Here is a 12,757-nt window from a genome sequence, read left to right on the forward strand (position 1 = left end):
AGCTTTTGATAAAACATAATGTTTGAATTTTAATGGGACTTTAAGAAGCTTTGCTTTCAGATTCAAATACCAAGTCTTTGGTATCCTTTGCCCATCCCAGGATCCCTCTGATGGGACAGAGTACTGTACTAAAAAACAAGGACTCTGGAAACAGATCTGGGTTCAAATCCTGGTTCCAACCCTTATTTACATCATGGCTTTGAGGAAATTTCTTAACCTTGTTGAGCCTCAACTATGCATTAGTGCCCTGTAGATTCTCGCGAGTGTTAAATGAGGTTGTGCGCCTGGTGTCAGTGCAGAACTTTGTCATCCGGTGGGTGGCAGCTCCAGCCTCGTGCGGGAGACAACACGTACACCAGCCCTCTTTCGTGGTAGGAAAAAAAGGGGAAGAGTAGCGCACATAATTGAACTATTCCTCTCCAGCGCTGCGGCATCCAGCAGGGTACTACGTGTTCCTGTGGCTTAGCACCTACTCGTACACTTATTCCCTTGTCTTGTGAGCTGGCAGCGTTGTTTGTAGTGTCTCTGTAACTGAGTGATAACATGTGGACTCTGAAGGCAGAAAACTGTGCAAACTTCACAGGGCCCAGGACAGTGAGAAACATTTCTTGGATGAATGCCAGTACGTTAGTTATGTGGAGCTCAAGATATATTTTGGTTTTAAACCATATGTGGATGGTGTGAGGGTGAACGAGATAAGGGATTCTGAAAGCATTAAGGATGACGATAATGATTAAGTAGGATCTCAGTGTGGTGGAGTGAAAAGATTACAAATTTTGGATCTACTACTTTCTAGATATAAAACCTAAGAAAGTTATTTAACCTCTGTGACTTCTTTATTTGTAAAAAGGGATCATCATGGAGTGGTTGCGTGAGGAATTCGCAAAACGGCACAGAGAGGTCTCGTGTAGACCATAATGAGGAAACAGAAGCCCTAAAATGTTAAGTCATAAAGCTGATGTGATGAGTTGTGGAACTGAAATCAGGAGGTGGATTTTGTATCGCTCTTTCTGCCCCGAGGCTCTCATTTCCCAAGGCGACAGTGAATGGGGTGAAGTTCACTTAAAGTATAGGATTTATGGAAGGGCCAGTCATGACCAGATCACATGTTGAGTGTGACTAGTCAACAAAGCAACGTTAATGCAGGTCATCAGTTGGGATTGAAACCCAAAACATAAGAAATGTCATCTGGGATCAAACCGAAGGTCAAACCCTGGGCTTCTGTGCCTCACCGTGCCGTAAGAAAAGGACCGTGAAGGATGTGTAACACTGACTCAGAAGTTAGAAATAACATTATAATGTTCATTGTTAGGAACACCTGTTCTTTATTTATCTAGTTACTCTTCTGTGATAGTATCTTTTCCTCCTCTTGTAGTGATCATTGAAAATCCTCTCATCCAACGAAAGGAATTAGAAAGAGAAGAAAAATTCAGCCCGGCAACTCCTGGGTAAATATTCCAGCACAGAGTCAACACCTTTGTGCGAGAGTGACCGTCGCTGTTAAGTGCCTGTGCGTCAGGTTAGCAGAGGGCTTACTGAGGGTAGAGGCTTCAGCCTGAAAATTAGAAGTTTAGTTCTTCCTCACAGTATTTACCTTTGATTGTGAAGTAATGGACGTTGATACAGGAGTACATGAAAACTGGCTTTGTTACTTTTATTCTCGTGCTTAGATTTAGACAAATTTGACTCTAGTCACATTAAAGCTGAGCAACAGGAAGGACAGCTAAATCTTGTAAGTCCTGGATATGTGTCCTAGCAAAAAGGTACGACTCTGGCTACATGCCTTACTCTCTTAGTTCGTGTTCTCTGGAAGCAGAGCCAGGAGGAGCTTTTGTGTGCAGGTGGTGGCTGTCAGGGGCCGCCTGTAACAATAGGGTCAGGGTAGAGCAGAGAGGCGGCTCGACCGGAGCCAGGAGGGAGCTCTGGAACGTGAGTGGCACCCCTGAAGGAAAGGCAGTGGGCTTCGGGCCCTGTGTTCGCAGGCCACTGGCGGCGTTCCATTCCCCGCTGCTGGCATTTCTGATGGAGGACGGTTCTCCAGAGAAAGGTGAGGCTGGTACAGGGCTGTCAGTGGGACAGGGTCCCACTACACACATACCCTCCCCCCTTCCATTCTGTCCTCGTCATATACCAGACCCCAGTTCTCGTTTCTGTGCAGCCACACAGATCTCTTTCCACTTTCTGAACACACTGGGCTCCGTGCACCGACACCACATGCATTTCACTTCCCTCTGCACAGAGCAGTCTCCTCTCATCTGCTTTGGACGTTTGCTCCTTCTCCTCAGTGAAGTGCCCACTTGAACGCCACCTCCTTAGGCCTTCTCCATTTACTTTGTGTTAGCGGCCCTGCCAGTCCCTCGCTGGGACCTCGCCCTTTGCCCTTATCATCATAACCTGCGATCTGAAATGATTTCATTGCTGTCTGTCCCCCACTCATACCTGTGAGCTCCATGAGATCAAAGGTCTTGTCCGTCTTCTTACCACTGTATTCCCTCTGCCTAGACTGGGGTTTGGCACATAATAGCTCTCGGTTATGGAATGAACAGATGAATGGATGGAGGGAGGGTCAGGAGGAAGAGCATTTTTGGTAGAGGGAACAAGCATGAAACCTCCTGGCATTTTCCAGAACAATTAATAGTAGGTTGAAGCATAGGAAACTGTTGCTATTTGACTATATTTGGTCTAAAAACTAGTGCGGGTGCAGGTGTACGTGTCACTCTCAGCATCTAGTATCTGCTGTGGCTGGAATACAGGGCAAGGGCAGGGAGCAGTGGGAGGGCAAGCTGGAGAGAAGAGCAGAGAAACCTCACAGGCAGCTCTGCCTGCCTGCCTACCAACTTCATTCTCTGGCGATGGCTAGCCCAGAAGGTCTTTGAGCTGGGAAAGAATATGTTCATATTTGTGGTCGAGGAACATCACTTCAGCTACCTGAGCGGGGAAGGAAGCTTAGGAGACAAGGCAGTAGTTGGGGCGAGAAGTGATAAGATAAAACCCTGCAGAAGTAGGGGGGGTGTGGGAAGAGGGCCTGGGTTAGAGGGCTGGACAGAGGCTCCCGGAAGGGACTTGGGAGTTGATTGGCTGCACGGGGAGCGCACCTCGATTCAAGTTCAGTATGTAGATGTTGGGCATCTATTCCACAGAGAGCATCATTGGAGGAAGTCTATGCACGGTCCTGATGCAGGCAGGGCAGGGGGTGTCAAGAGATGGCAATGATGGGACACCCCCACCCTGACATTTCACAGTACTTTTATGCCCCTGTTTCACAGAGAACAAAACAGAAGCTCAGAGTTTTGGGCAAGGTCAGAAACTCGTATGCTTACAACTCGGGCACGGATTGGTCATCAGAACATTTTCTTAATGAAAATACATTTTAGACAAAAAATACCGTACAACATTTTTCACTGTTTCTGAGGGTATAAATTGTCTTGATATAGTCTAAGTCACAAGCAAAAAGATAATTTAATGTGAACCTGGAAATATTTTTCTACTAGAAAGTCACTTGATATTAACTATTTGTGTGTTTACAATTTAGCAACTGTAAACTATTGCTCAGTGAGAATCACTCCACCGTAAAAGTTTGTTCCAGTTATGAAGTGGACACCAAGCTCCTTGCTCTGATATACTTACCTATTAAAGAGTCTCGTGATTACTATTCACTGGGTGATATTGTTGCAAATGGACACAGTCTGGATGGAAAGATTATTAACGTGCTTGCAGCTGTGAGGTCGGTGAGTTAAAGCCTCAACAAAGCCAACCTCTCTTTGGCAGGGAGTCCTATCACTGCATTTCTGTTTGGAAAGTATTAACCAGTTGGAGTAAATTTTCTTGATCCATAGTTACTTGAATTCAGAAAATGGTACCAGTTCTCATCAACATCAAAGTAGCATTTTATCTGTGAGTGAGTAGCAAGAGAAAATCATATTTGAGTGTGAAAGGCAGCACACTCATAAGTGATCTACTAACTGTACAAGAGCTTTTCATACTTGGGTTAAATAAAGACACGAATGGAAAGGGTAAATTCATTGACTTGAAGATCTGTAGGAAGTCTCCTGAAGGAGTGGAAGTTGGAAAACTCATGTCGTCCATTCGTGTGTGTGCTCGTGATATCCTCAGATGGGGGTGAGAATATCCACTGTGTGGCCGGTCTGTGACCTAATGCAGGCATCGTGGGGTGCTGCGGAGCCCCTCACCAATGGCACATCATCATCTCTCTCTCATAGTTGCTGCAGTGAGTTTCAAACTGTTGGTCAAACTAGTCACTTGGCAGGCATTTAGAGAGAGATCTCAAAAGTAAGGTTTCAGGGCCCCTGGGTGGCTCAGTGAGTTAAGCATCTGACTCTTGATCTCAGCTCAGGTCATAATCTCAGGGTCATGAGTTTAAGCTACTCTGTGCTGGGTGTGAAGCCTACCAAAAAAAAAAAAAAAAGTTTCACTAAAAAAAGCTCATGAAGAAGATGAAAGGAGCAAGACCAATTCCTCAGTATATATAGTGATGAGAGTCAAAGACCATACATATATATATATATGTATATATGTATATATATATATGTATATGTATATATATGAAATAGCCTTGGGTATTGAAGATAATGTAGATAATGTTGTAAGTAATTGCTCATTGCTTTTCTGTATTAAATGACAGGGTTGATTCTCCCTGTTGACAGACCTGTGATGGTGAAGCCATGTCTGCTTTGCTGTCCACCTTAGCCCCAGCCTAGCACAGTGCCTGCCACATAGTGAGCCCTCGATATAATTCCGATCAGAGGAATAAATACCCTATATGAAAATATTGAAAAACAGAAGCAGTGCCTTGGTGGCTCAGTTGGTTGAGCATCCGACTTTGGCTCAGGTCATGATCTCACAGCTCCTGAGTTCAAGCCCCGCATCACGCTCTGTGCTGACAGCTCAGAGCCTGGAGCCTGCTTTCAATTCTGTCTCCCTCTCCCTGCCCCTGCCCCTGCCCCACTCATGCTCTGTCTCTCTCTCTCAAAAACAAACATTTAAAAAATTTTTTTAAATTGGAGAGATCCCTTTCTGGGCAATTTATCTTGTTAAAAAATTTTTTTTCAATGTTTACTTATTTTTGAGAGAGAGAGAGAGAGAGACAGAGAGAGGGAGACACAGAATCTGAAGCAGGCTCCAGGCTTCGAGCTGTCAGCACAGAGCCCAACACAGGGCTTGAACTTATGAACCCTGAGATCATGACCTGAGCCTAAGTCAGACCTTTAACGAATTGAGCCACCCAGGCGCCCTGGGCAATTTTAGCTTCTTAGGTAAAGGCGAAATATGATCTCAATTTCCCTGCAATTCCATATAATGCCATTATATTACAACATAGTAAGAATTCTCTAAAACTCAGTATCGAGTATAAACAGAAGCCTGCAACAGCTTTTCCTGCTTAACCCCCGTGGGTCTGGTACCCTCTTTTCTAGGATGATGTTACCTCTTTGTTTTCCCATTCTTTCTTCTGCCATTTTGCTTCCATCCCTCTTTCATTTCCTTTTCTTCACATTTTTGTTTAACCCTTTCTCTCTTCTTTCTTACCTCTTTCTCTTCACTTTAGAGGCCTTTTCCTGTAATTCTCTCGTGTGCTGTGGTACGGCAGACCTCTGTCCTCCTCGGGCTGTCCTTTCCTCCGACTTTCCTTCTAGATCCTGCTCTATTGCTGGCAGCTGTGTCTTTCCTCAGCTCCTTCCCCTGGAGCTCAGCCCTGCCAGGAGATGCAGTGGTGACAGTAGCTTAAGGAGCAGCCGGCTGACCGCCCATGCTTGGGCCACTGCTGTGCGGCTGTCAGAGGGGCCGCTCTTAAATTTGAGAACTCCCTGGGGGGACAGAAGGGCCCCTGAGCTTACCTCCACTTCCGTGATCTTCTTATCCGCAATGTGGGTCAAACGAGATGGGGGTCAAAGTGCCCTCCCATACGTCCCTCATTTGGTCCTCACCACCTTATCCCTATGGAGGCGGCGAGGAAGGCATTGATACCATACCTGTACTAGCAAGAAGAGGTTGCTGAGGCCTTGGAAGACTGAGCTCATTCAGTCACTTATACTCCATGCCAGGCTCTGAGCCAAGCCACGGGGATCACAGGGTGTTGAAAATATACTTTCTATCCTCAGTGAGTCCACCTAGATGCCACCCAGGGGCTTGTCTTGGAGCATGGTTTTTGACATGTTGAAAACATCCCATAGTCTTAAAGCACATATTTCTGTATCTCTCTTTAATCAAAGTGTGTAACTTACAACTTCAGCTAAATATACCTAGTTTAGATAAAAGATGTTAAAAAAAAATTTTTTAATGTTTGCTTATTTTTGAGAGCGGGGGGAGAGGGAGGGGCAGAGAGCGGGAGACTCAGAATCTGAAGCAGGCTCCAGGCTCTGAGCTGTCAGCACAGAGCCTGATGTGGGGCTCAAACTCCCGAACGGTGAGATCATGACCTGAACCGAAGCCAGACGTTTAACTGACTGAGCCACCCAGGCACCCCAGAAGATGCTTTCTAAAAATGTGTGTGTGTGTGTGTGTGTGTGTGTGTGTGTGTGTGTGTGAGAGAGAGAGAGAGAGAGAGAGAGACAGAGAGAGAGAATCCCAAGCAGGCTGTACTGAGCCATTCAGATGACCCTTAGATAGAAGATTCTTTTAAAATCACCAAATATAGGGGCGCCTGGGTGGTGCAGTCAGTTAAGCGTCCGACTTCAGCCAGGTCATGATCTCGCGGTCCGTGAGTTCAAGCCCCGCGTCAGGCTCTGGGCTGATGGCTCGGAGCCTGGAGCCTGTTTCCGATGCTGTGTCTCCCTCTCTCTCTGCCCCTCCCCTGTTCATGCTCTGTTTCTCTCTGTCCCAAAAATAAATAAAAAACGTTGAAAAAAAATTAAAAAAAAATTTAAAATCACCAAATACATAGTAGCGATTCTTTCTATTTTGATATTTTAATTTGATATTTGAAAGATAAAGATTTGAGTACTTCCATTAACAAACATTTAAGTACCTCTACAACTATAGGTGAAGAGTAATTATTTCCTTCAATTCCTAAGGTTGGAGAACCAAAATACTTTACAACTTCAGACCGAAGAAAAGGCCAGAGGTGTGAGGTGAAACTCTATGATGAGACGGAGTCTTCTTTTACAATGACATGGTAACCTCCCACATCTGTTCCAAACTGAAATCCCTGCTGTTGTCACCAAGACAGAATGCTTTTGTTTCACCAAAAAGATGATGGATTTCATAGTAGGAGAGGGGTAATGACTGGAGAGAAATAATTATTGGAGACTTTGCTCTTGTACGTTGACTTGTTACACTCTGTGCTGTAAGATTAACTTAAAATGAGATCTTTAGGCAGCACGGGATTGTTTAGATGGACTCCACTGTGACTGGTTCATTCTTGTTCTCAGCTTTATAACAAACAATGATTTATTTGGTCCCATTGGTAATAAACCAGCCAGATTTTCCCTGATTGCCTGGGTAGCGTCCTGGAGTCAGGCTGTGGGAAGATGGTAGAAAAGCAAGTGTTGTCCCAGGCTGCACCTGGGGCACCATAGGGCAGGACGTGGCATTGTCTAGACTCCAGAAGCCAGGGCACCAAAAAAAAAACAAAAAAACAAAAAAACAAAAAACAAAAAAAAAACACATTAATGTGAAACAGGCCTTCAACCCATCAGGTCCCCTGAACAGTTTATCCAATGTGGGAGCCCTCTCTTAATGGTCTGACAGAGAGACTTTAAAGGCTTTCAATTTGTAGTCACTCAGTTCTAACTCGCCTGGAGTGACCTAAGTAGTGGGCAAAGATGGAATTGATGGGGCAGAAGTTGTTAAAGATGAATAGAATCAAAGGGATGATTTATCACGCAGTTGTTAAATGCTTTGTGAAATAGACCGTGTATCCTGCAAAATGCAGGAGAAGCCAGCATCCTTAACTTGTGCCTTGATAACTTGGGGAATCGTTAACTCCAGCCATTAGGACATTCTTTTTTTTTGGTAATTAAAGTGGTCACTGCCAGTTTTCCCTAATGTATTTGACTTTTGCTTCTTTTTAAAAATATGCAGTTGGGATAATGAATCTATTCTAGTTGCACAGAGCTGGATGCCACGAGAAACAGGTATGATACTGTGATGATTGTGTTCACTGTTTGTCATTTTTTATACCCCCACACACACATAATAATTTTAAAATGGCTTTTTCCCCCTAAACAGTAATATTTGCCTCAGATGTAAGAATAAGTTTTGACAAATTTCGGAACTGCATGACAGCAACAGTAATCTCAAAAACCATTATTACAACTAATCCAGGTAAAAGGCTATCTGAAATTTCTTATCCCTTTGGAAATGTCTTTCTGACACATTTCAGTATTTGTGCAGTATATTTAAGAATGAAAACAATGCTTGGATTTCATTTGAATTAAAAGTGAAAACTGCTTTATCTGCTTTACATTGATATTTCTTAAATTTGCAGCAAGCTATCTCTTTGCTGTCTTTACTAAAGAAATGTGAAAAACTAGATTCATTTTTAGAGTATCATCCCTTGTAATGATTTCTGAGAGATCAATGCTATTGACTGGATTACCTAAATTTCGGTTTTAAAAATAAATTCGGTTTTACTATATTCAAATAATTTCATACTGGAGTACTGAGAACATATACATAGTATCATTAGTTCATAGCATGAATGAAATACCCCTAAGGCCCACGGGCGTGGATGTTGAAAGCAGTCACAGTTTATTCCAGCATGCAGTCTGGGGAGCAGGATCTGGGGAGACGTGAGGGGTTGGTGCCTTTAAGGACCCTCAGAGCACTTTGTACTGCAGATAGAATGCTTAGCCTGGCACCAGAGCCGGAACGACCCTTCACAATCTCAGGAAGATGTAAATACGACAGCGTTCCCTCTCGAACAGCAGCTCACTCTGCCGGCCACTAACAGAGCATCGACACTGACCGGGAATTATAGAGCAATTTTCTGTCTTTGAGCAAACCATTATCAGAATTTTTTCAAATATGACCTAAAGCGACAAGACTCTGTTGTCTCCGTAAGTGCACTGGACCTTGCACATCTGCCCAGGGACGCCGTGTCCCTGAAAGTGGTGTCGTGGAAGGTGACGTGATGTGCCCTGGCTTGCCTTCGTTGAGATCTCATCTGCTGTGCACATGCTGTGTGCCAGGAATTCTCCTGGGGTCCAGTGACAAAACACAAATGTCTCTGCCCGCGTGATGCTCACGGTCTAGCAGGAGAGTGAGATAAGAAACAACAAAGATAACACATCTGTGGATTATGAAGTATTTAAGAAGAAAAAGAGGAATGGGGTCAGGAGGGGCCAGAATGACATGGTGGGTATAGGGAAGGTTGGCCTTCTTGGGAAGGTGACATTTGAGCAGAGACGTGGTGAGGCAGTGAGAGGGTTAACCACAGGAAAGAGCGCCAGGCAAAGGAGCAGCCAGTGCAAAGGCCCAGAGGCTGGAGGGAGCCTGCTTGTGGATAGAACAGCAAGGAGGCCAGTGTGGCTGCAGCTGACGGAGCACAGGCAGGAGGAGGTGTCAAGGTCGGGGGGCAGGGTGGGTCTCAAGAAGGCTTTATAGGCTAATGAGAGGTCATAGGGAAGGAGAACCAGGTCAGAATTTGGAGCAGAGGGTGGCATTTTCTATGAACTAAAAGGATCGCTCTAGCTGCTTTTTATAAATCTATGGTGGCACAACTGTGATCTATTCTCAACATTTAAGACAAGACTGCACTCTTCGGTTCCTTTTCTTTCCATTTCTTTCCTTGAGAGGAATACTATGATTTATTATTTTTTAATAATTTATCAGTATTAATAGTTTTAATAGTATTATACAGAGTAATGTCAATGATTAAGAAATCTCCATCCTTTAAGGGTAAATTAGGCCTGGGAAAATTTCTAAAAGACATTTGGGTTTGTCTTTTGGAAAAGGTTTCAAGCTCACTAGGACAAAACTCAAAGCTAAGTTAATGAGACACATACTCAATGGATGTTGTCTATTTGGTTCTGAAAACAGATGCAAAGGTGAAATGTCAAAGTGTTTGAGCAATGCCAGCATCACTAGAATAGACACCTGTTTCTCAAAGAGAAAAGGAGAGTACTCAGGAGGGTGTGTGAATTTTCATGTGCATATTTCAAAAAAAATTTCAATGTTTGTTTGTTTTGAGACAGATAGAACGTGAGCAGGGGAGGGGCAGAGAGAGAGGGAGACACAGAATCTGAAGCAGGCTCCAGGCTCTGAGCTGTCAGCACAGAGCCCGACGCAGGGCTCGAACCCACGAACCACAAGATCATGACCTGGGCTGAAGTCGGTCACTTAACCAACTCAGCCACCCAGGCGCGCCTCATGTGCATATTTAATCACCCTTATTTCTAATTTCCTGGGCTATACCAGCCAAGTAGAAATTAAAAACCTCTACTGGCTTAAACTGTCATCCTAGCTTTGCTTATGGCTTTCTCTGCCCTGTGAGTGTCCACCACACAGGCCTGAGAACCTTGTCGTCGGCAGGGATCTTCATAGCCGCACCTGCAGGGGGGTAGGGGGTGGGGGGGGCGTGGTTGGATTTCTGTGACCTCGGTCCAGCCCCTGCCCCTGTCTCCAGTGCCGCAGTTCCGTCCATGGTTCTGAAACATGCATTCATTCACTCACTCACTTACAAATATCTGTTGAATGCCTTTTATTTGCCAAGCACTGAGATGACGTGAGTCCTTTCTGGAACAAGGCCGGACACGATGGATGGATGGTCAGATGAGTGAAAGGACAGTCACTGTACTGGGTATGAGAGCCTCAGGGCAGGAAAGGCAGAAGCCCTGCTCACAAGAAATTTCAGGATGGTTCTGTGAAAGCTCAGTGATAGGACTCCTGGTTGAACAGGAGCGAGGGAGAAGTGCCTGCCTCTGCCCCGGGGCTCAGTGGGGAGGGGCCCCCCCGCAATGGCAGGTCTACAGAGTGTTGGAGTCGGTCAGGGAGGGCTGAAAGGCCGTCAGGTGTTGGAGGTTGGGGGCTTGGGCTGAAGGTGTCGGGGTCACATGGAAACCTTCTGGTACACATTCTGACTATTCCTGAGAATACTTGTATTCCAAGTCGAGTAGCAAGACTTTCAAATAAACTTACAAATTTTTTTCTGATCAGAAAAGAAATGCATATAAAATTCAGAAAATACCAAAAGCAAAAAGGGAAAACAACACTTATACTCCTACTATTTTACAAGAGAATCATTTCTTTGATACATACTCTTCCAGATAACCTTGCATATCTATGTGTGTGTGTGTGTGTGTGTGTGTGTGTGTGTATATGTATATAATTTAAAGGAAATTGTTCCACATAGTTTTGTAAGCTGCCCTTTAACAATATCTGGTCTACATCTCTTCACTGAATAGACTGCTGATGGCTGCACAATATCCTATTTATGTTTTCATATGCCTTTACTTATTGAAAATCATTTTGGATCACTTGCAGTTATCTAAAAAGTGATCCATTGTTTTTCATTTATTGTGCATTTTTGATTTAAGATACACCAGAAGCTAACATCCTGTTGAATTTTATAAGAGAGAATAAAGAAACAAACCCTCTGGATGGTGAAATCGACAGTTATCTGAAAGATTCCATAAATTGTAAGCGACCTTTAAATGTTATTTGGATTTTTAAAAGGAAGTACTTTGTTTTACACAGTAAAAGATACCATATTCTTATTCCGTAACTGCTATATTTCCACTTTCTCAAAGGTTGTATAAAACTTTTAGAGGTTTCTAAAACCTTTGCCAATCTCATGGGAGCTAAAAACTTGAGTTGACTGTCTTTTTCTTACTTTTAAGAATTATTTATGTATGAAGATAGGAGTCCTTTTTATCCTCTAAGATTGCTAGCATGCCCCACTCTGAGGCTTGCCTTCCCACGCTTTTACTGGTGTCTTCTGATGACCAGAAAGTCTTCAATGAAATAAAATGAATTAAAATTCCCGTTCTTTTCCTTTTTTTTTTTTGCTTATTTTTTTTGTTGTTATGTCCGTTTATATAATCAGGTTTAATATAGCAGATATAATAATTTTTCTGTTACTTAACTGAACCTGTTACACGTTCTCATTTGAACTTTATAGTTTTTCTATTTGGATATAATCTTTTGGAGTTCTTCGAATACATAGAGAGCTGTTAATTACTTTTTATTTTTAGTAAATGCAATAGTTGATGTCTATACAGTTGAACAATTAAAGGTAAAAGCTTTGAAGAATGAAGGGAAAGCCGACCCTTTCTACGGGATTCTTTATGCTCACATTTCTACACTGAACATTGATGGTGCAACCACAACTGTCGTTCGACGCCGATGGTAAGCAGACATATTACTGTCAGCAAAGTCATTCTTGTAAGAAATAAAGACCAACTAACGTTAATAAATTTTAAGCCCTACGAAAGTTAAAGATATTCTTTGAAATAACAGTGGTTGTATATTTGAACGAAAGGTATAAATGAATAACCCATACTTAAATTTCCAAGACAGACTACTTAGATTGAAAGATTATAATTGCCTTAATTTTTTTTAATGTTTATTTACTTTGGAGAGAGAGAGAGAGAGTGAGTGAATGAGTGGGGGGCAGAGAGAGGGGGAGACACAGAATCCCAAGCAGGCTCCAGGCTCTGAGCACAGTGCCTGACGTGGGGCTCGAACTCACAAGCCACGAGGTCATGACCTCAACTGAAGTCAGATGTTTAACCAACTGAGCCACCCATGTGCCCCAATAATTGCCTTTAAAAAAAGATTTTAAGTAATCCCTATACCCAGT

The 12,757-nt window shown here is 43.5% G+C and overlaps 1 protein-coding gene across 4 annotated transcripts in view; it reads left to right on the forward strand.

Moving 5' to 3' along the window:
* MEIOB (meiosis specific with OB-fold) overlaps positions 1-12,757 on the forward strand; it is a 28,030-nt gene that overhangs the window by 7,991 nt on the left and 7,282 nt on the right. For 2 of the 4 annotated variants that reach the window (XM_023246558.2, XM_023246559.2), the window contains exons 5-11: positions 1,376-1,448; positions 3,533-3,728; positions 7,029-7,129; positions 8,038-8,090; positions 8,185-8,280; positions 11,493-11,594; positions 12,150-12,303. In XM_023246558.2, the coding sequence (XP_023102326.1) occupies positions 1,376-1,448; positions 3,533-3,728; positions 7,029-7,129; positions 8,038-8,090; positions 8,185-8,280; positions 11,493-11,594; positions 12,150-12,303 (775 nt within the window). Of the gene's footprint in view, positions 1-850; positions 942-1,375; positions 1,449-3,532; positions 3,729-7,028; positions 7,130-8,037; positions 8,091-8,184; positions 8,281-11,492; positions 11,595-12,149; positions 12,304-12,757 lie in introns of all 4 variants that reach the window. The other 2 variants (XM_045047691.1, XM_045047690.1) reach the window with 2 other exon arrangements.

This window comes from Felis catus, chromosome E3, assembly GCF_018350175.1.
Source record: "Felis catus isolate Fca126 chromosome E3, F.catus_Fca126_mat1.0, whole genome shotgun sequence".
Taxonomy (NCBI): Eukaryota; Metazoa; Chordata; class Mammalia; order Carnivora; family Felidae; genus Felis; species Felis catus.